This window comes from Pelophylax lessonae (assembly GCF_965119305.1).
Source record: "Pelophylax lessonae genome assembly, chromosome: 6".
In the NCBI taxonomy this organism is placed as follows: Eukaryota; Metazoa; Chordata; class Amphibia; order Anura; family Ranidae; genus Pelophylax; species Pelophylax lessonae.
The window spans coordinates 140,251,172-140,275,439 of record NC_138773.1 but is presented as its reverse complement, the minus strand read 5'-3'; the positions used below and the strand labels follow the sequence as shown (position 1 = coordinate 140,275,439).

Below are 24,268 nucleotides of genomic sequence, written 5' to 3'. Positions count from 1 at the left end.
ACAGCCTGTGTGAAAGGGGCCTTAAGCTTAGAAGTCCTGGGCGCTTGATTGCCTATTTCCCTTACCCATTAAACAAAGAGTGTCTATTAAGTAATGATACTTAAAAAAGAAAAATAGATTCCAGCAAAAAAGCCTCGCCACACGTGGCTGGCAGGCATGATGACGTCACCGCTGGCTCCACCCAACATGTTTTGTTGTAATAGATGTCATCAAGGGACTAGATCTAGCTGGTGGTGTCACTGGTTACAATATAAGGAATACGGCCAGACTGATACATAGCGATGCTCCTTCCACTTTCTCTCAGACTATTAATAAAGAACCTCCAAATTGACACTGGAGTCAGACAGGACCACATATCAACAAACAAAATCCCTAACATTGTTAATTTAAATTAAATAACATTAGTCAAATTCCTGCAATCAAAATCCACTCCCCCTAGTGGTCAAAGTGGTAATTGTATACACTCAATGATTATAAGAGCTCAAAAAAAAAAAAATTACTTATAAACTTCAATGAAGAGGGAAACTGCAAGGAGACAGTCATCACATCTATATAAAATATTTATAAACTTACACATATTAAATTACATAGGATAAAATATATACAGAAAACAGAATATAAAAATGAAAAACCAGAATAAAATATGGCAGTGATGTTCGCTATAGTCAATGAAATAATTCACGTTCCATTCATTGTCTAGCCCAAAAGGGTTATAGGCTTTTCTGCCATGTCTCTAAGCGTAAGATTTCTTGTTTGTTACTTCCAGGCCAGTGTGGAGTGAATCGATCAATACTTAAGACCTTTAGGACTGATGGATCTTTAGCATACTGTGAGGCAAAATACCAAGACAGACTATGCCCCTTGTTCACTACTTGGTAACTGCAAGGCCTGGAAATTTCTGATGATACGCATTTTCTGCATAACAGTAGAAGAAAAAGTTTCTTTGTGTAGATAACTGGATCCCACCTAGTGGGCAGAGCTTTAATCTGATGCCATCGCGGATTACAAGATACATGCCGGCTTTGAATCTTTAGATATGCACATTGTTTTTTCTTCTTACATGCAAGTTTATTACCTTTTATTAAATGGTTTTAAGCTTTTTTTTTACACTATGGATACGCGTCTATCTGTTTAATTTACATGAGCAACCAGATATAGAACATTGCAGCCATATGTGTATATAGGTGTGACGGAACAGTCCAGCACCTAGCCTGAGTGCTTATGTCAGTATACAGCTTTCTCTACCCTGTTTCCCTGAAAATAAACCCTACCCCGAAAATAAGACCTAGCATGATTTTCAGGGATGGCTGCAATATAAGACCTACCCCAAAAATAAGCCCTAGTAAAATCCTTGATCTCAGCCCCTCCTTCTGCAGTATTCGGAGAGGGAAAGTAGAGCTCTGGAGGGTCACGTGAGTGCCCAGCGGCGCTGTAAATATGGTATTTTCAACAATAAAGTTACAAAAGGAGACACACTGCACATTACATAATCTTTTTACAAAATCCATTACATATTTTTACAATGACTTTATCCGAGGTTTATTTTTGGGATTACAGAATGTCATAATGCTGACTCCTGAGCTGACAGGGAGAGACCTTTTTTAACATTCTATTATTTAATTCCAGGTTTTTTGGAACATAAAGAGGGCTAAATGACACAACACAAGCACTGTGCTGTCTACCATGCTTTAAAGGATCAGGATATTTATTTATTTTAGGGTTACAATCCCTTTAAGTTCGTCTTTTTACATACCATAAATAAATAAGACATCCCCTGAAAATAAGCCCTAGTGCGTTTTTTGTAGCCAAAATTAATATAAGACCCGGTCCTATTTTCGGGGAAGCACGGTAGTCTGGACATAGGAACCAGATATTATAGCAAACCATACAAGACTAGCCGACAATAGCTTGTATGAGAACTGAAACGGTTTCTTGAATACTCACACAGATATTATAGTACACCAGATCAGATTAGCTTGATCACATTATCGTATGCAAAGGAAACTGTATTCAGAAATATAATTAACATAACTAAGGGACAACCAACATAAACTATGCTAATCCACCTCTTGCAACTAATAGCTGACAGTGATATAATTAACATGAGCTAATTAACTAGTCACTTAAACCAGCCTAGGTGGAGGGTACAATACTATCAGACAGACAGAAACAATAGGTGACTCAATTAGCACAATTAACAATGGGTGAAAAATACTTAGCAGAATAACACATAGCACCTTACTAAATGGACTATAGCAGGAGACCACCAGCACCAGGTGGCTTGCTGATATTAACACCTGTTCTGAGTCTCACAGACAGAAGCAGTCATTGTTGCTAATTGGGCATCAAGGTCCTAAACATGGATCACTAGCCTAGATTCCCAGAATCGGTGTGTTTTGGGGAGACATGAACTTGAATCAGAAACAGACCATTCCAAGAGTCCCCCAGGCATACACCTCCCAAAGAGTGATGTTCCCTTAAAAGCCAGGGCCCATAGTCAGTGGGTGGATATGACCTCATGTAGACATGATGTACAAATGAATGCCACATCTATTTACATATCAATGCAGGTTATTTACATGTAAACACTGGGTCTGCTGGTGAGTCATCTGTACAAGACAATGGGGCAGAGCTGGGCAGCGATATAGGAATACAGCACAGGACTTAATCTTTAATCGCTTGCCGACCACCCACAGTATTATTACTGTGGCAGTGCGGCTCCCCTGGGTCCAGCGACATAGACCTACGTCATTGGACTGCTAGTGATTCCGGTGGCGTGCGAGCGATTGCTGTGTTTAGACACAGCGGGAGTCCGGCCGCTGGAGGAGCAGCCCTGATTGCCGCTACCCTCCCCCGATCCTCAGGGAAACTGTTAGAAGTCCCGCCTGCTTATGTAAACAAAGCAGACGGATCTTCTCAGTGACAGACAGGAAGAGATCAGCAGATTCAACATAGCTGAAACTGCGATCTCTGTGTCTGTCACAGAACCCCCCCCCCCCACACACACACACACATCAGTAAGCATGAGGCATACATTTAACCCCTTGATCACCCACAGTATTAACCCCCTCCCTGCCAGTGTCATTATTACAGTAACAGTGCATATTTTTAGCACTGATTACTGTAGTAATGTCCCTGGTCCCCCCAAAAATGTCAGTTAGGGGTCCGATCTGTCCACCGCAATGTCACAGTCCCGCAAAAAATTGCAGATCGCCGCCATTACTAGTAAAAAAAAACAATAAAAATGACATAAATCTTTCCCGTAGTTAGTAAATGCAATAACTTTTGCGCAAACCAATCAAAATAAGCTTATTGCGATTTTTTTTTTTTTTTTACCAAAAATATGTAGCAGAAAACAAATTGGCCTAAAGCCAATATATATAGGGAATGTCCTATAGCAGAGTGTGAAAAAATATATATATATATTTTTTAAATTGTCGCTCCTTTTTTGTTTATAGCGCAAAAATTAAAACGCACAGGTGATCAAATACCACCAAAATAAAGCTCTATTTGTGGGAAAAAACGGACGTAAAGGGTACAGCGTCACATTTTTGCGCAATTCATTAAAATACGCAGTGCCGAATCGCAAAATAGGGCCTGGTCAGAAAGGGGGCAAATCCTTCCAGAGCTAAAGTGGTTAAAGGACAAGGACATTTTTAAACTGGGATAGTTGGCAAGTTTGAGGCAGCTGCTTTGGTCCCCACAACAATGATGGGGCCCAGGGCAGCTGCCCCTTTTGCCCTGCCTTGAAGACAGCCCTGCTCTCTTATCTTCTATTCCTGTGTTATAGAGGAAGACTCACAGAGTAGAGTAGGGTCACAGGGGAGCTGCCCAGGGGGCATGTCCTCAAAAGCTTTGCCAGTGTCATATCACCTGAAGGTTAGATCCTATAACCCAGGGTCTGTGAATATTCAGCTTGTGTCCTGTACTAAAAAGATAGAAAACAATCAGCGCAGACAAATTAACCTAAAGACTAAAAATTGCAAGCTGGACACCAAAGATGAATCACTCTTATCTCATACAGAACCATTAATATATATAGTGCAGCGCAATGAACATATCATTTTATGAGGGAATAGTCCATAATAAAAGCCAGAAGTCCCAGAACAGTCCATATGGTGCAGGATAAATGGAAACCGATAGATCCCCTCCTCCTGTTATTACACCGTGCTCACCTGAAATATAAAAATCAGCGCTTTCCCTGAAAGGGTTAAACATCAGAGGCAGATTCCTCACAACCACGGCTTTATGCAGGGAACTGGTTAACTGGTCAAATCCGGTCTGATTCCACTCACCGATAATCACAACATGAAATAAAAAGGCAATCAAAGTGCTCTCCGTTTTGAACTGTTTATTTTAAAACATAAAACACAGGACCACACTTGCATAGATAAAAGCAGATTGTTGGGAACCGTTTGTTAGAAACTGCTAATTGGCTAATACGCATGCGCGAATTACCTTCCGTTAGCAACCACTAATTGGCTAACGCGCATGTGCGAATTAGCCAATGCGCACGTCATGCGTTCTCACGTTTGCACGCAGTGACCCAGACGTTTTGGCGCCAAGGAAGGCCTATTTAAAGGCAGCTGATGCATTGGCACTTGGCTGTCTTGCTTCAGCTCCTGCCGTTGTTCCTGAACCTGTGACCTGTTTCCTGCTGATTTCCTGTTGACCTTTTGGCTTGTTCCTGACTCCGCTCATCTGCTGCCCGTCCTGACCCCGGCTTGTTTGACCATTCTCTCGGATCTCCCTTGTCGGTTTACCTGCCTTCGGACCTTGATCGGTTCTCCCTTGGTGGGGCGACTCTGAGGACCGCGACCTGGTATCCACACGCAACGAAGTCCATCCTCACCACCCGAGGCTCTGGCGAAAACCGGTGGATACTTAGACTCCGCACCTCAGACTAGCCTGTGTCACTTACCTTGGGGGTTCCCGTCCAAGCTCCGCCCTCTAGCGGACATCAGGGCCTATCTCTGCCGTCAGGTTACCACCAGCACCCTAACACAGATGATAGCATAACAGCTCTCTCCGGTAAGATTGCGCCTCTGGTGAAGGGAGACGCAGTGCCTCTGCGAGAATCACAGCTTCATAGAGGGTGGCGGTGGGTGATGAGCGGCTCCACCTCCCGTACATGTATCGTCCAATGAGGGACTTCATCAACGGAGGTGAAGTTTCGCCATCACCCTCTTCCTTAAATAGCATAAAGTGTCATAACTACGTATATGGCTGGGACACAAAAGGCCTCACAATGCCATCTTCTGGTAAATTTTAAAATGACAACAAGTGGGAAAGTGCTTTGCTTACGCAGATAACCAAACCTACTACAGATTCAATTAACATAATCACCCACCGCCATCACTACTGATCCTACACCCACAAAAGGAGAGATACATAAAATACATATAAAATAAATACATAAAAACAAAGAAAATAAAACCATAAAATATTAAACTCCTCAAGATTATCTGTCGGAGATAAAGCAGTTGAGGTCTTTGTCAGCGCAAATCATTTTGGATTTTTGAAACAGAGGTGTTGTCTCCGCTGGGGTTGAACGTGGAGTTCGACCTCAACTGCTTTATCACCGACAGATAATCTTGAGGGGTTTACTATTTTATGGTTTTATTTTATTTGTTTTTATGTATTATATGTATTTTAAGTATCTCTCTCTTTGTGGATGTAGGATCAGTAGTGATGGCGGTGGGGGATTATGTTAACTGAATCTGTAGTAGGTTTGGTTATCTGTGTTAGAAAAGCGTTTTCTCATTTGTTGTAATTTTAAAATTTACCAGTAGATGGCAGTATGAGGCCCTTTTGTGTCCCAGCCATATATGTAGTTATGACACTTGATGCTATTTAAGGAAGAGGGTGACGGCGAGACTTCACCCCCGCTGATGAAGTCCCTCATTGGACGATACATGTACGAAAGGTGGAGCCGCTCGTCACCCACCGCCACCCTCTGATCGGCTGTAGTCGGAAGCTGTGATTCTCGCAGCGGCACTGCGTCTCCCTTCACCAGAGGTGCGGTGTTACCGGAGAGAGCTGTTATGCTATCATCTGCTTTTATCTATGTAAGTGCGGTCCTGTCTTTTATGTTTTAAATAAACAGTTCAAAACGGAGAGCACTTAGATTGCCTTTTTATTTCATGTTGTGATTATCGGTGAGTGGAATTAGTCTGGATTTGACCAGTTAACCAGTTCCCTGTATAAAGCTGGGGGTGTAAGGAATCTGCCTCTGGTGTTTAACCCTTTAAGGGAAAGCGCTGATTTTTATATTTCAGGTGAGCGCGGTGTAATCACAGGTGGAGGGGATCTATCTGTTTCCATTTTTCCTGCACCATATGGACTGTTCTGGGACTTCTGGCTTTTATTATGGACTATTCCCTCATAAAATGATATGTTGATTGAGCTGCACTATATATATTAATGTGTCCTGTACTGCTCTCCAAGATACTGAATTTACAGGTAAGTAAGAATTCTTATTTCCTTCCCAACCACCTTTCACTTGCTCATCAACTGCCAACCAATGACTGTTTTGACCCCTAACCTTTTGAATGCTGAGAATCCTCCATCTCCTAATTGAGTGTAAGAAAGAATTACAGTACTCCATTGTAACGTTTTTCATTTTCATGAACCTTATGAACAGGTCTAAATAATATTTGTGGGTGTATCTTGCAGGCAGCCTGGACCTAAATAAAACAAAGGAATTCTACAGAGATCTTCTGGCTGTATTTGACAAATTGATTTTACCTACCCATGCATCCTGTCATATGCAGTTTACAATGTTCTACATTTGCAGCTTCAAATTGGTAAGTGTTATGTGTATATTGTTACCTGTGTAGACATGACATGCTTTGTAGTAATAAAACACATAAATCACATTTGAATTATAAATAAATATTTTTTCTCAATATTTTGTTATACTTAACCACTTTACCACCGGAGCATTTTGCTGTCTTACGTCTGGGCCGCTTTTTGCGATTCGGCGCTGTGCAACTTTAACTGACAATTGCGCGGTCGTGCGACGCCGTACCCAAACGAAATTTACGCCCTTTTTTTCACACAAACAGAGCTTTCTTTTGGTGGTATTTGATCACCTGTGCGATTTTTACTTTTTGCGCTATAAACAAAAAAAGAGCGTTTATTTTGAAAAAATAACAATATTTTTAACATTTTTGTATATGAAATTCCTCCCAAAAAAGATGTAAAAACCAATTTTTTTTAAAATTTTTGGCCAATTTGTTTTCTGCTACCCATGTTTGGTAAAAAAAAATCACAATAAGCGTATTTTGATTGGTTTGCGCAAAAGTTATTGCGTTTACTTACTAAGGGAAAGATTTATGTCATTTTTGGTGTTTTTTTTTTAACGCGTAATGGCGGCGATCTGCGAATTTTTTTTTTGCGGGACTGCGACATTGTGGCGGACAGATCGGACCCTTGACTGACATTTTTGACACTTTTGGGAGTACCAGTGACATTACTGCAGTAATCAGTGCTATATATATGCACTGTTACTGTAAAAATGACACTGGCAGGGAAGGGGTTAATTTTATTGGAGAGGGAGGGGTTAATGTATGCCTGGTGCTTACTGACGTGTGTGGGGGGAGGTGACTGAGTGACACAGGGACAGATCGCAGGGTTCAGCTATGCTGAACCCTGCAATCTGACCCTGCCTGTCACTTAGGAGATCCGCCCGCTTGTGTTTACTCAAGCAGGCGGATCTCCACACTAGATCCCCGACGATCTGGGAAGAGCGGCGGCGATCGCCGCTGCTCCTCCCCTGGCCCGACTCCCGCTGTGACTGAATACAGCGGGAGCGAGCCTCCGGCGGTGCGCGTGCGCCGCCGAGAAAGGGGAGTGTCTGACGACGTAGTACTACGTCGTCAGACGATAACGAGCCACTCTGCCGCAGTAATATTACTGCAGGAAGACGTAAAGTGGTTAAAATAAAACAATATTTTAGCTTGAACCCTTTTTTGTGATACTGCCTATATATGTGTGTATACTGTCTAATAGATAGTTAAATAGTAGTTGAAGTTGAATAAAGACAACAGTTCAACCTGTGTAGGTGTGTGTGGACGTATTTATTTCCCCACCCGTGAATGTTTTGATCGTGGAGATGTATGTCCAAGAGTCTTTTAAAAGTAGCCATACTCCCCTCAGTTACCACCATTTGTGGAAGAGAGTTCCACAATCTTATTGACCTTACTGTAAAAAACCCCTTGTGTAGCCTGAGGTTAAATCACTTCTCCTCTAGTCGCATTGTATGGCCTTGTGTCCTCTTACATTCCTTGCGACTGTTTTTTTTTCTATGCTGAGATCACTGTTGAGGTATTTGTAAATAGCTATCATGTCCCCTCTCAGGCGTCTCTTCTCTAGGGTGAATAAATCAAGCGCTTGTAAACGCTCCTCATAATTTAGGTCCTCCAATCCTCTAACTAGCTTTGTTGCCCTTCTTTGGACTCTTTCCAGTTCCAGCACATCCTTTCTGAGGATCAGTGACAAGAACTGGACAGAGTACTCCAGATGTGGCCGAACCAGATTTTTTTTTTTTAAAGTGGTAGGATTATAGTTTTATCTCTGGAATATATCCCCTTCCTTATGCATGCTAATATTCTGCAGGCTTTGGCAGCTGCAGCTTGACATTGCATGCTATTGCTTAATCTATCTTCTACTGATACTTCCAGATCTTTCTCCATTCTTGATTTCCCCCAGAGATTCCCCCCCAAATACGTATTTTGCGTTTGTTTTTAGTCCCCAAGTGCAATAACTTACACTTCTCCACATTAAACCTCATTTGGCATGTAGTTGCCCACTCTGTTATTTTGTTCAGGTCATTCTGTAAGATTTCTGCATCATGATGTGAAGTTATTGCCCTGCTTAATTTAGTGTCATCTGCAAAAAACTGAGATTGAGCTAGTGATCCTGTCCTCAATGCTATTTATGAATAAGTTGAACAAAATTGGTCCCAGGACTGAGCCTTGGGGGACCCCACTTACCACTCCAGTCCAGTCTGAGTATGCGTTATTTATTACCACCCTTTGGACACGCCCCTTTAACTAGTTTTCTATCTAAGATCAAATCTTATGATCTATGCCTGCAGACCTTATTTTGTAAACTAAGAGTTTGTGGGGGGACTGTATCGAATGCCTTAGCAAAATCCAGATACACCTCATCCACAGGTCTCCCCCTATCTAGCTCACAGCTCACCTCCTCGGAGAATGTTTACAGATTGGTCTGACAAGAATGTCCTTTTGAAAACCTGTGCAGGTTACTGCTGATGATACTGCTGATGATACTGTTGACTTTAGAAAATTCTTAGATATAGTCTCTTATCATCCCTTTCAGTAATTTAAATACTATTGGCGTCAGGCTGACCGGCCTGTAACTGCCTGAGATATGTCTGAGCTCTTCTTTGAATATTGGTATTACGTTAGCTTTCCTCCAATCACCTGGTACAGTTCCTGTCAAAATACTATCTGCAAAGATCAGGAACAGTGGTCTAGATATAACCTTACTGAGTTCTTTGTGTACTCTCAGATGCACGCCATCTGGTGTTGGTGATTTACTTGTGTTAATGTTTTCAAGCCTTTTCATGATTTCACCCTCTTTTAGCCAATGCGGTATGTCCTGTGAAGTACTGCTAACCATACAGTCATGGTCAGTATACCCCTCCTTTTCTCGTGTAAAGACTGAGGAGAAGAAAGCGTTTAGCACAGTTGCCTTCTCTGTGTCCTCTGTAATCATCCTCCCTTCATCATTAATTATGTGTGCAACATGCTCTGACCTTGTTTTTTTGCTATTGATATGTGATGGTATTCACCATCACTGGAGGTGAGGAGCAGATACTTAATGATTTGAATTGCTTCAGGTGGGACAGCAATATTTGTCAGCAATATCTTCATATAGAAATATGAAGATGTAATCCTATTGATGCTGGGAGACTTAGACTGTTATAAACAATTGCCATGAAGTCTGACTCCTAGATAATGTCCCCGCATGCCAGACAGGCTTCCATATTTGTGTATTCAAATTGAATGTGTATTGTGTTAAAGTTTACCTGTCTCATTGTTAAATGTTAATGACCTCACATTGTTCTGTCCAGATGGCTAGATAATTCGTTAAGTTCCTGTATACACTTTCATCTGCATATGCTTCTGTAATCAGGCAGAGGGGAAGGATTGTATGCACTACATGATATATTTAAAGAATTTCTTAGGGTTCCTTTTACTTTCCTCTGCTAGGTGTCTCTCGAAGTTGATTTTAGCCTTCTTGATTTCATATTTACATTATTCGATTCCTTGTATTGGTGGAAAGCTGATGAAGTCCCCCTCCGATTTATATCTTTTAAAGGCCATTTTTTTCCCTAATAAGTTTTTTTACACTACGGTTTAGCCACCCTGGTTTGGCTCTTCTAAATTTGTTTCCCATAGGAATGCACTATGAGATGCTTTTATTTAATATGTTCCTAAAGCATTCCCATTTTTCCTGTGGTCAGTGTTCCTAGGGTTTTGTCCCAGTTTATTTTCTCTATTATTGAGCACAGTTTAGGAAAGTTTGTCCTTCTGAAGTTTAGGGTTCTTATATTCCCCTCTTGCCTTGCTATCTTGTGATTTACGTTAAATGTGATCATCCTGCGATCGCTAGAACCCAAGTTGTCCCGGACTCCTACATCTGAGATTAGATCTGTGTCATTAGTAATTAGAAGATTTAGCACCAGTGGCGGCTGGTGCTCAAAATTTTATTTTTTTGGGGGGGGGCAGAAAAATGTAATAGGCATTGCTTCGCGGCAAAAAACGCGGTAAAAAATTGCGTGACTTTGAGGTCACACAAGTGTGAAAGGGGCCTTCAGTAATCAAGGTACAGTGCCTTGAAAAAGTATTCATAGTCACCCCTTGAAATAATCCACATTTCTCTTACATCCTCCGACAGTCGCCGCCCACTCATACAGTCTTCACCAATGGGTATTGACTTCCTCTCCACAGGAGTAGCTAGGCATAAGACTTGTTAAAAACAAAAGAATTTAACATAGACACACCCATGGGGGCTGTCCCACTGGTCAATACCCCCCTGCAGTAGCCATCCCAACTCAGTTTGTCTTCTGCCTAGCGTTAGGAGTAGATAGGCTTCCCTGTGCTGGGGCTACAGTCTCGGCCTTATAATCTTTTCTTATGATTTTTATTTGCAAGAATGTAATTTTTTCTTTGCTTTACTAGCTGTTTATTTGTCAGCTTTAGTTTAGTCGGATCTTCGGACGAAGATGGATTTTGCGGAGCTGGGAATCGGACTGGCCGTCCTGGCTTTCCAGGGCAGAGGGTCAGATGGATCCCCAGCCCGCCATCTAGCTTTAAGCTATGTGTTTGCCCTGGCATTAAGAATGACCCATCCCTGTTCGCAGCAGGGATGCAGCCTGTGAGGTGGCTACTTTGTGTGCGGCGGTGGCTGCGGGTAAAAACCGTGCTGTCCGCCATTTTGGGTGTGGGCAGCATGTCTGGCTTCACTATGGGCTTTTTCAACAGCTTGCTATGTAGTGGTTTTGGCGCCATCTTGTGTGTGGCAGAACGATCGTTCCTAGCACATGTCGGCGGCCATCTTGTCGAAGCCTCCCATTACTTCCTATGGGCAGCCATTTTCCCTTAGCCTGCAGCATATAGTTCAGCCTCTGGCGACCTCACTTCCTTTTCCTCTGGAGTAGCGATCGGTGTGGTAACACTCTGTGGGGCTCTGCAGACTGTCCTTTCTATTTTAACTCTGTTTTAACCCTTCTGGCTCAGTTTTGTCCCTGTAGGGGGTCTGTATACACTGTATATATAGCGGTGGGCTGCGTGGTCCGCAGTGCTCTTAAAGGGCCAGTACCTTTTACATTGTGTTTTCTGCAATTGAATCTCAGGACAGCAAATTCCCCCCCGTTCTACCAAATTTGGCCGCTGTGGTGGCGACTTTGGTGTCCAAAATGGAGGTGCTGATGGCTGAACGTGCTGCTAGAAAAGGGCCTAGGATATCTTTCTCTTCTGATTCAGATGGTGATATGGCTGCTGTGGGTGGCGTGCCCTTTTCAGGGTCTCGCTCTTCGCGGGACCCTCTGGGGTCTGAGGGGGAGGCGGAGGTGGAGGGGGTAGATGATTCTCCCCCGGGGTCGCCTGAAGAACGCGCAGCTATAGATGCGTTGATTTCTTCTGTTAAAGAAACCCTACATCTGGAGGATGAGCCCAATCCTCCGGGCATTGTGTCCTCTTTTGGTACACATAGGTCCCGCAAGTTGGCGCAGATTTTTCCCTGCCCCGCTGAGTTTCATCACACAGTGAATGAACAATGGTGCTGTTTGAAATGCCCCTTCACGGTGCCTAAACGGTTTCAACTGCTCTACCCCTTTGTGCCTTCTACGGATTCGTGCTGGTGTGTGGCTCCCCAGGTGGATCACACTGTGGTCGTACTAAACAAGGCTACTTTGGTTCCCACTGAGGATACCCCGGTGTTCCGGGATCCTACGGACAGGAGGTTGGAGTCTCTGGCCCGCCATGCCTACATGGTGGCGGGTTCCATGCTCAAACCTATTTTCGCTTCTGTCATGGTGACTCAGGCGGTGGCGGATTGGACTAAGGTGCTTAGACGCACTCTTGTGTCTGATTCGGCCCCCCCTGCCACGCTGAACATGGTGGACCAAATTCATCAAGGGGTCATGTATTTGTCCAATGCGGCCTTGAATGGGGCCCCTTTGGCCGCGCGCCTGTCTAGTGTCGCGGTACTTAACCGTCGACTGATCTGGTTGAAGAGCTGGTCGGCTGACCAGACGTCACGTAAAACGGTGGCTGATTTTCCTTATGCAGGGTCTCGCCTTTTTGGCGAGGCCTTAGCTACTTTGGTGAAAGGAGTCACTGGGGGCAAAAGTACTCTGCTGCCCAAGAATTCGAAGAACAAGCCTTTTTGCGGTAAGCGGGGTCCCGCCTTTAGACCCAATCAGGGGTCCTTTCGTGCCTTCAAGACACAAAACAAAGGCAAGCACTTCAAGGGCCAAGGTGGCCAGAAAAAGCCCTGGGCGGGCAAGCAAAAGACCGGCCACGATGGTGCGGCAGCACAATCTGCCTCTGCCTGAAGGGACGCCCTCACCCGTTTCAGACAGGTGGGTTCAGGAAATTATTCGATCAGAATACAAGATTGAATTCCTTTCGTGGCCGGCGGACAGATTCTTTCCCTCAAATCTTCATTTGACCCCAGGGCTGTTACAGGACCTGCATCAAGAGGTGCAGGACCTCCTTGCCCAGGGGGTGATTGTCCCGGTGCCTCATCGGGACAGGTTTTCGGGGGTTTTACTCGAATCTGTTCACTGTGCCCAGGAAGGAGGGCAAGGTACGTCCGATCCTGGACTTGAAAGCTCTGAAACGCTTTGTGCGCGTTCGAAAGTTCCGTATGGAATCCCTCTGCTCAGTGGTGGCCTCCTTGAATCCAGGGGAATTCCTGGCCTCTATCGACCTGAAGGATGCGTACCTGCATATCCCCATTTTCGAGGGTCATCAGAGGTACCTCCGGTTTGCCATAGCGGAGGACCACTATCAGTTCGTAGCGTTACCTTTCGGTCTCGCTTCGGCTCCAAGGGTCTTTACCAAAGTGCTGGCGCCTGTTGAGGGCACAGGGCATTGCGGTCTTGGGATATCTGGACGATCTCTTGTTAAGATCGAGTGCCAGTCAGGGCCTGTTGCGCGATCTGCCCACTACGGTTCAGACGCTCCAGGAGTTTGGTTGGACCATCAACGTTCAGAAGTCGACTTTGTCTCCTTCGGTTCATCTTCCCTATTTGGGCATGGTTCTGCACTCTGCTCAAGCAAAGGTATTTCTGCTGAAGGACAAGCTCCGGACCCTTCAGAAAGAGATCAGGTCCCTCAGGGACAACGAATCCTTGTCACTCAGGACCTGTATGCGGTGCCTGGGGTTGATGGTATCAGCCTTCGAGACGATACCATTTGCTCAGTTTCACACACGGTCTCTCCAAGCGGAGATCCTGGCCAGGTGGGACAAACTGCCTCAGTCCTTGAATCTGAGTGTCTCGTTGAGTCGCCAGACCAGAATGGATCTTCTGTGGTGGCTTCAGTCCCCGGCTGTGTCGGAAAGGAAAATCCTTCCCTCCGTTGCTGTGGCAACCTGTCTGCCCAGGGCACTTGGTCAGAGGAGGAACCCTCCCTTCCGATCAACGTCTTGGAATTGAGAGCGATCAAACTGTGTCTCTTCCAGTGGTCGGTCGACTTCGGGGCCTTCCTGTACGGGTACAGACGGACAATGCTACCACGGTGGCTTACATCAACCACCAAGGGTGCACCAGGAGTGCCCAGGCGGCCCGGGAGGTGACCGGCATTCTGTCTTGGGCCGAGACTCATGTCCCGGTGATTTCGGCAGTTCACATTCTGGGTGTGGAGAATTGGCAGGCAGATTATCTGAGCCGCCAGACCCTGGATCAGGGGGAATGGTCCCTACACCCAGAGGTCTTCCAAATGCTGTGTGTGAAGTGGGGATCCCCGGACGTGGATCTGTTTGTGTCTCGGCTAAACCACAAGGTGCAAAGGTTTGTGGCAAGAACGCGCGATCCTCTGGCGGACGCCTCGGAGGTCCCTTGGTATCAGTATCGTCTGATGTATGCCTTTCTTCCGATTCAGTTGTTATCCAGGTTCCTTCGCAGGTTGGCCTCGGAACCGAACTTGGTGATTCTGGTGGCACCGGACTGGTCACGCCGGTCCTGGTACGCGGACATCGTTCACCTGGCAGTCGCACCTCCTTGGCGACTGCCAATGCGAGCAGATCTACTGTCTCCGGGACCGATCTTCCATCCTGCTTTACAGTCGCTGGCTTTAACGGCCTGGCTGTTGAGAGCCAGGTCCTGAGGGACAGGGGTCTCTCTCCAGAGGTCATTCCTACCTTAAGGCTAGAAAAGCCTCGTCTGGTAAAATTTATTACCGTACCTGGAAAGCTTATTTTGCCTGGTGTGAGTCCAGGGGGTGTTGGCTTTCCTCCAGTCTGGTGTGGACCAGCGCCTGGCGCTTGCCATGATAAAGGGCCAGGTATCTGCACTGGCTGTTCTTTTTCAACGCCCTGTGGCGTCTCATTCCTTAATTCGCACCTTCATTCAAGGTGTGCGACATTTGGCCCCTCCCTGGAGGGAGGCTTTACCTCCATGGGACTTGAACTTGGTTCTGTCCGTGTTACGGCGCTCTCCCTTTGAAAACATCCGGGAGATATCATTGCCTCTGCTGTCTAAGAAGGTTGCCATTCTGGTGGCGATCACTTCGGCTCGCAGGGTGTCGGAGTTGGCGGCGTTGTTTTGCCGCTCTCCTTACCTGATGGTTCATAAGGATAAGGTGGTCTTGCGATCTAACCCATCTTTTCTCCCAAAAGTGGTGTCTGATTTTCACCTAAATGAGGACATTGTGTTGCCTTCGCTCTGTGCGAAGCCTAAACATCCCAAGGAGGTTGCATGGCATTCCTTCGATGTTGTCAGGGCGATCAGGGTTTACCGGTCGTCCACTGAATCTTTTCGGAAATCAGATTCCTTCTTTGTCCTTCCTGAGGGACCTCGGAAGGGCATGGCTGCATCTGCGGCGACCATTGCCAAATGGATCAGACAGACGATTGTCCAGGCCTATGCTTTGAAGGAACGGGTTCCACCCTACCCTGTTAAGGCGCACTCTACCAGATCGATGAGTACGTCCTGGGCTTACCGGCATTAGGCTTCGGTGACCCAGGTGTGCAAGGCTGCGACTTGGTCGTAGGTGCACACCTTTTCAAAATTCTATAAGGTTTATGTTCTGGCATCAGCTGATGCCTCCTTTGGCTGCAAAGTTCTCTGTGCGGCAGTGCCATAGGGGACCCTTCTTTTTTTGTGGGTCCCTGGCTGTTGGGGTTGTTTTTCCCCTGGGTTATTTGCTTTCCTGGGCTGTTGCTCCTTTTGAGCCTTTTCTGTTGCCCAGAAGGTTCTCTTACTGTGCGTGTAAGGTGCCTTTCTCTGATGTGGGTACTGCGTTGCCTTTTATACGGTTGCGTATCCCACCCCTCATGTCTACACTGCTTTGGGACATCCCATTGGTGAAGACTGTATGAGTGGGCGGCGACTGTCGGAGGACGTAAGAGAAAACTGAATTTTTGTAAAATCTTACCATAAAATTCCTTTCTCTGAGTCCTCTGACAGTCGCCGCCCCCGCCCCTCTTTTTTTTATTTTACACTTACTGCTATGCTACCAAACTGAGTTGGGATGGCTACTGCAGGGGGGCTAGTGACCAGTGGGACAGCCCCCATGGGTGTGTCTATGTTAAATGCTTTTGTTTTTAACAAGTCTTATGCCTAGCTACTCCTGTACTACCCATTGGTGAAGACTGTATGAGTGGGCGGCGACTGTCGGAGGACTCAGAGAAAGGAATTTTACGGTAAGATTTTTACAAAAATTCAGTTTTTGTCATGTTAACTTACAACCAAAAACGTAAATGTATTTTATGTGATAGACCGGCACATAATTGTGAAGTGGAAGAGGCTGCACTGATGGGCACTGATTGGTAGCACTGATAGGTGGCACTTTTTGGCAGCACTGATGAGTACCGATAGGCGGCACTGATGGGCAGCACTGATTGGCAGCCCTCCTGGGCACTAATAGGCAGCACTGGCCACTGATTGGCGGCATTGGTGGGCACTGAGTGGTGGCACTGATAGGCAGCACTGACAGGTGCCACTGATGGGCACGGTCGGGCACTGATAGGTGGTACTGATGGGCACTGAGGCGGCACTGGTGGGCACTGATAGGTGGCACTGGTGGGCACTGATAGGTGGTACTGATTGGCACTGATGAGGCGGCACTGTCGCTGCTGACCCCAATAATACCTTCTGTACTTTGCTCCCAACTAACTAACTCTACCTCTGAGCCCTCCCCCCCCCAACACCTAGTTTAAAAACCCCTCCAGTTTTGTGGCCATCTTTCTTCCCAGTAGAGCTGTACCATCCCCATTAAGGTGCAGCCTGTCCTTACTAAAGAGCCAGTAGCCTACTGAGAAGTCAGCCCAGTTCTCCAGGAACCCAAACCTCTTCTTCCTACACCAGTACCTCAGCCACTTGTTCAGTTCCCTAAGCTCCTTCTGCCTCTCTGGTGTGGCTCGAGGTACAGGCAGTATTTCAAAGAAAACCACCTTGGAAGTCCAATTACTCAATCTATTCCCTAAGTCCCTGAAATCATTTTTTAGGATCCTCAACTTTCCTCTCACTTGGTCATTGGTGCCTACATGCACCATGGCCGCTGGGTCCTCCCCAGCCCCGCCCAATAATCTGTCCACCCGATCCGCGATGTGCCGAACTCAAGCGCCCGGGAAACAACATACTGTTGAGCTACCACGATCGTTTTGACAGATTGCCCTCTCTGTCCTTTTGATAATTGAGTCCCCTACTACCACAACCTGTCTAACCTTTCCTGAGCCTTGGCCCCCCTCCCTCCTGGAGCCGCTGCTCCCCTGGCAGCTGGGGGAGGACGCCTGCTCCAGCACTGCCACCCCTGAGCTTATATCCCCATCATCATACAACTTGGCATATTCGTTGGGGTGTACTAACTCAGGACTGGCCTCCCTAGCGCTCTACCCCTCCTTCTGTCACCCAACTGCCTACCTCCGGTGCCTGCGTCTCCACCCTCCTCTGCTGGGTAATGTCCAAGCTCCTTTCTAGGTTGTTGATGCTGCACAGTGTTGCCACCTTGTTTTCTAGATCCAGGATCTGGGCTTCTAGAGAAACAAGTCGCTCACATTTTGCACAGCAGTATTCGCCCTCGATTGGTGCATCAAGGAACGCATACATGCAGGAAGAAGTGCACTGAGTGGCATCCCCAATCCTGTCGGACATTATTACCCTCTATTCTATAGGGATGATTTGGATAACGGCCTGCTATTCGTTACCTACACTACCTCAATCTCCCCGGTACAAATCCTAGGGTTCTCCCGATCGCTAAGGTACTCTCGGTCGCTAAGGTAATCACCAGTCACTAAGGTAATCCCAGTCACAATGTCACAAGGTATTCCCGGTCGCTAGGGTTGCTCACAGTCACTAGGGTTACTCCCGGTCATTAAGGTACTCCCTGTCTTCTCTCCAGCATCTGAAAGGACTCCCGGGAGAAGAGTCAGTCCACGCATATCCACAGCGGCGGGTATGTTCTACGAGAGAGGCAGAGGTTGGCTGGGTGAATAACGTTGTTTTCCGGACAATTTGTTTGGGGTACTGGGTGGGTGCAGACATAGGGAGGGCCCGTGGAACACAACCTACCTTAGAGAGGTTGGAAAATCCCTTTCTTAGCCCACTAGGCCCCTCTTATGTCTAAGTCACACCGTGTCTATTGGGGACACAGGGTGACCAAGAAGCCCAGTCTGCCCTGCCCAAACCAGACTTCCACAGACTGATCGGCTGTGAGAGCTCCATGCGCCCTGCCAGGACAAACTTACAAACTATGTGGAACTTTGTCAAGGAAGCTGCCATGATGGATTGACTCTTTGGGACTTGTTACCTGACTAACTCAGGCACAGACCTATTGGAGCACTGATACCTGGTTAGTCTACCTTTGGGGTTAAGATATGCGACTGTATTCACCGTCACTGGGAGTGAAAGACAGATACTTAATGGTTTGAAAAGCTTCAAGTGGGACAGTAATATTTGTCAGCAATATCTCTCAAGGAATATGAAGATTTAATCCCACTTTAGAATGTGAGACCTATAGCCTGTTGCCATGAAGTCTGACTCCGAAATAACCATAGCAATACGTAGATGTGTTTTCCGTGTGGTTCAATATAGGAGACAGACAGACTGTCATTGGCAGTCTTGCTCTATTGTCTATCTTTTGAGATGGAATGTGGATTGTGTTAAGTCTGCCTGTCCCATTGTTAAATGTTAATGACCTCACATTATTCTGTCCAGATGGTCAGATAATTAGTTCAGGTTAATTCTGTTTCTGTATACAATTTCACCTGCATAGGATAATGTAATCAGGCAACCCCTGACATGTGTGTAGTAATTTGATCAGGAGGGGGATGTCCATGCTGTATATAAACTGTGTATGTTGTTCAAAAAGAAGAAGGTTCCAAAACTTGTACGAGCTAAGTTGTTGGCTAGCTTTGTATGAATGCGGCTGGGAAATCTGGGATATAGGTTCATGACTGCAAGGAAGGCCTATACGGACGGAAGACCACAAGTGCAGTGTGGGTCGGCAGTTCCGTTACATTGGTGGCAAGCGGTGGGATGCTTCCTGCAGTCAGGGACATCCAAACATCCACCGGGATCCAAGGTCCGGATAGCAGAAGAGGAGAGGTACAGATATCAGCCGCCATGGAAGAGGAATTCAGAAGAAGGTTGCGAGAAATGCAGATACAGCACAGGGGACCAATGTCAGAGCAGGTCCTGCTAGGATGGCATGATTCTGTGCGCTTGGATCTCTGGAAGGAAACGCTATCACGTGAGCAGCGCCACCAGGGAAAAATCCTCCCCTCCATCCATAAAAGGTACTGGTCGTCGTATGGATTGCGGGAGCTGTTTTTGGGAGATAAACCACAAGGAGTAGACAGCAGAGTTAAGCAGGCTGGTTTGGGCTCAGATGTGGTTGGAAGAAAGCTATAGAGCCCTCCGGTGGCATGTATCCCAAACATGCCTTTGGATAGCAGATGACAGCCCAACGGAAGGCTTTGGCTATGGCGGCCTAGGACTGTTGTACGAGAAGCTGTCAGGGGACCCTAACTTTGGGAGCGATTTGGAGTGGCGGTTAGAGGAAATGATGGATTACAGAGAAAGGATTCTGTACATCTCATAAGTGTTCTGGGCACTGGAAGATATGGAGTTTCTGGCCGTTCAGGAATGGGAGCTAGAGATCGCCTACAGACGGCTGCTAGACTCGGTTCGGCGCCAGGGCTGGGCTCCCCTTGCCTGGGAATATCCAGAAGAACCAGCTGACAGTCCAGAATTCCTGATTGAAGAATCGACAATGTGGCACAGTAATAGTGTGCTTTGCTCACCTGCACCCACGGTCTTGGATGTGGAAGTCTTATGGCGGATGCAGCAAGTGCTGACTCACCTGGACGAACCTGTTTCTGCACAGGACGAGCTTGGATAGAGAAATGCGTCTGTCCAGCAGCTGGATAAAGGTATGGAAGATGAAGCAGCCAGCTCATCTTTCCAGCTGCATTTTAAAGGTATGGGAGAAGAGGAAGCCATCTTAATTCCCCAACCACGGATCACAGATTTTTTTTTTTTTTAAAACAGTAGTTTATTGAGAACAGTTTCAACAGGACATCATACAAATAGCAACGATCGACTTGGTACATAAATAGTACAACCAGAAGTGCAAAGGTACATGCAGAAAACACGACAGTACAGTAATACACAGGTAACATGTCTGTGACAGCCATTGCATAACAGGCCTACGTGGTGCAAAAGAAAACACATTCTATTAGTCAACAGGACTGAAACCACTTAGTAGCGGAAAGGTACAGGTACATATAGCAGTACAATGAGTGCAGGGCAGTTACAGCCCGGCCACCGTGGCACAGTTTGACAAGACATTAATCGAAGCAGGTATCAGTACTCCCCAGCCATCTACCCCAAATTTTCTCATACTTTGTTGGACAGCCCCTGTGGCGATCGATCAGTTTCTTATACAAAAGGGTAGAGTTCACATCAGTCCTCCATGCCTGTATAGAGGGAGGTTGTGTCTGCATCCACAGCCTAGCTATTCATTTTCGGCACTGAAGAGTGTTTAATGGAGGAATATTTGAACTGTAATGTGGACGATAACGGGAAATTCGCACGGGGGGTTAAGTAGGCTCTATGTATAATGTAGAGCTGAGTCAGTCGGTCAGACAGTTTCGGGGAAGAGAGGTGAGGACAGTCTAGAACCAAGTCCCAGTCTGTCTCATCCAGTCGGCCCAGATCCCTTTCCCATCGCTCCTTGGCCCTATCAGTCACAGCGTTGTTGAACTTGAGGCGTAGTTCGAGGTAAATGGCAGATATTAGCTTGGTTAGGTTATCCCCTAGGATTATGTCCAGGAGAGGTGGTCTAGACAGAGCAGGAGTGCGATCCGGGAATTTAGCTTGCAGTGCATGTCTCAGTTGAATGTACCTGAAGAGCATGAAGGTCGGGAGGTCAAATTAGTCTTTGTGATTGAAACGATCGCACCCCAGTACTACACATAACTTGGGACAGGTATATAACGCCATGTCTCGCCCACAGGTCGGCTCCTGGCATTGTGACCAGCTCCCAAAGGTGTTAATTATGCCATAGAGGAGTATGGGTATGTATGTGTGTGAGGTCTAGCTTTTGAAGGGCCAATTCCCAAACACAACAGTGGTGAAAAAGCATTGAGTCGTGAGAGGGAGGTGAGTACAGCGGATCGCGTCCACGAAGGAGTATTTGTGTCGGGTGTGGGTTACGCCATCCGTGCTCCAGCAGACCAAGGTTTGGTAACGGAGAGACTCCGAGGTACAGAAGTGGTAAAAATGGGAGAGTTGAGACGCCAGGTAATAGGAATGATTGTCAGGTAGGGCCACACTCCCCCGAGTGGTTGGATTCTTAAGTATGGGCCATGACAACTTGTGTCTGTTTGTACCCCAGATAAATGAGTTAAAAATAGCATCAATAACTTTAAAGAATTTGAGGGGTATCCGGGTCGGAGAATGCCATAGCATGTACAGAATTTTAGTTAGCAGTATCATTTTCACGAGGTTTACCCTACCCATTGCCCCCAGTGGTAGGCGAGCCCATGTTTGTGTACATTGTTTCACAGTAAGGATTAGGGGTTTGATATTATCTGCTTCAGCGCAGATCCCTGGTTTATTTATAGTCAGCAAAAAGGGGTTTACAGTGGGAGGGGACAACTGTACCACACGACCAATCGCACACATGTATACATACAAATGTTCAATCGAAAGGGGAGTGTATGTTCATGCCCGAGCAGAGCTGGGTTTCCCGTCGTTGGGTGCACGAGCAACCATGCACTATTGCTAACAATGAAACACACGTGTAGGAAAAATGCCCGCCAAACACTATGCAATGGAACTAGTGTGTATCTCATGTTGCCATGCTAATATGTGTGCACGCACTCCCATCAAAAGCTGTTAGAGTGAATCCTATATAATATAGTTCATAAAAACCATCTTTGATAGTGATTATGCTATTGTTCCAGTAAATGAGACTATATCTGCAAAGGAAAATAGCAGCAGTATTTTAATTATGCAGATCAAGCATAATAGAAAGCTACCAGCCATTAGTCCAGCAAAAGGACAGATATTATCAAAATGAAAATACTTCTACATCACAAATATACAGTATCTCCACCAGTGAATACCGGGGCCCTGACTCACTGGCAGTAGCCACTCAGAGCGCCTGTTGTTCGGGAGATCAGGCGAGTGGTATGCAGTCTCCATTTAATGGAAGGTTTCCACAACTACAGCTCTTTCCTCAATGCCAGTTAAAGCCTTAATCGCTGTGCATAGCGATCACCGGTAAACTGACACTGGGAGACATGATAGCAATTTAATTAAAAACACATCCTGAAAAATGTCCGCACAAATAGCAATAAAATTTCCACAACACTCTGCAGCAATGCTGGCAGCACTCATACGTCTATTTCGCAAAGGCAACCTCTGGCTATGATGCTGAGTACGTGCACTCAGCTTCTTTGGTCGACCATTGCGAAGGCCTGTTCTGAGTGGAATCTGTCCTGTTAAACCGCTGTATGGTCTTGGCCACCGTGCTGCAGCTCAGTTTCAGGGTCTTGGCAATCTTCTTATCGCCTAGGTCATCTTTATGTAGAGCAACAATTCTTTTTTTTAAATCCTCAGGGAGTTCTTTGCAATGAGGTGCCATGTTGAACTTCCAGTGACCAGTATGAGAGAGTAAGAGTGATAACACCAAATTTAACACACTTGCTACCCATTCGTACCTGAGACCTTGTAACACTAACGAGCCACATCACACCACGGAGGGAAAATGGCTGATTGGACCCAATTTGGACATTTTGACTTAGGAGGTGTACTCACTGTTCTCTATCGTTCATCGACGGATGCAGCTCCATCTAGTCAGAGACTATAGGTTTATGCGCCTCCTATCTGGAATAGGCACTAGACAGGAAAAAAGCTTAACCACACCTATGGGGCTGTCCCTGCAGGCATAATCCCACACACCCTGCTATCAGCAAACAGTTTGTTTCTGCCTAGTTTAAGGAATAGGACCTAGCTTCCTGCTGGGACTTGGGTCTTAGCTATTATAGGGAAGTTTGTTAGTTTGTGATATTTTATTTTCACTAGATAGTTCCTGAGGACCAAGATCCAGAGGAAATACAAGCAACAGCCAGCTGCGGTTTTGCCCTATATAATCTAGACCCTTAAGGTCTCCCAGCCTGACCAGCGAGTGTGAGCAGGTTATAGTCCAGAACTAGGCCTCGCCCCGATGGATGGGGACAAGCCTGCGAGTGGACCGTCTCGCTGGGACGCACACGACCTGGAACACCCTGAGTCGCAGCTTCCCTTGGCTGACAGCACCCCCATCCCGGGTGGGAGGTGATCTGTTTTGGAATGGCACCCACCTGGTACCGTGGTATGGTGAGTTAATTGTCCCCTCAAAAACCCCTGGCGGTCTCGGGGCGGACATGGGCCCTGACATGGGAATAGTCGGACCTTAGTGGCTCCCTCAGGTTCCCCTGGCACCTTGGACTAGTCCTGCGTACCCCTCGGCATTCCCTTACCCCAAGCAGGTTTTTACCTTGGGGGGGGGGGCAGTAATAATGTGGCTGCTGTGGCGCCTATTTGAGGGGGTTGACTTGTCGTGTCTGGGCCCCTGGGTGGGAACCTTGGAGGCCGCATGGCGCCATGGGGGCCGCCATTTTGCTGTGGATCATGATTTTTATATTCCCATTAGTTAATAGCAATTTTCTATAATTCCCCCCAGAGAATGCATGAGTGGCCATTTTCCTTAGGTCCATAGGCTGGACAGGTTTGCGGCATGGTTTTTTGAAATATTGAGGCTGAGTTTTCTCTTCCCCTTCCTGTACAGTCAGTGTCAGTTTTGTTTTTGCATAGACCATGCTGGAAGTCTCCTCTGTGGTCTGGTAACGTTTTCCTGGGTTTCCCTGTGGGTTTTTCTTCATTCACTCTGCTATTATCTTATAATAACCAGGGATTGTGAGCCCGCACTTATAGAGGTGGGACTGCGTTTTTGGCGGTCTTAAGGAGACACTGCCCAATTATTTTAAAAAGTGTAATATGGAGTCCCAGGATACTATT

General features: G+C 46.3%; 1 protein-coding gene across 3 annotated transcripts in view; it reads left to right on the top strand.

The window, feature by feature from the left end:
• Positions 1-24,268, top strand: part of RRN3 (RRN3 homolog, RNA polymerase I transcription factor) — a 1,162,251-nt gene that overhangs the window by 949,281 nt on the left and 188,702 nt on the right. For all 3 annotated transcript variants that reach the window (XM_082260368.1, XM_082260367.1, XM_082260369.1), the window contains exon 11: positions 6,676-6,806. In XM_082260368.1, coding sequence (XP_082116494.1) covers positions 6,676-6,806 — 131 coding nt within the window. The remainder of the gene's footprint in view (positions 1-6,675; positions 6,807-24,268) is intronic.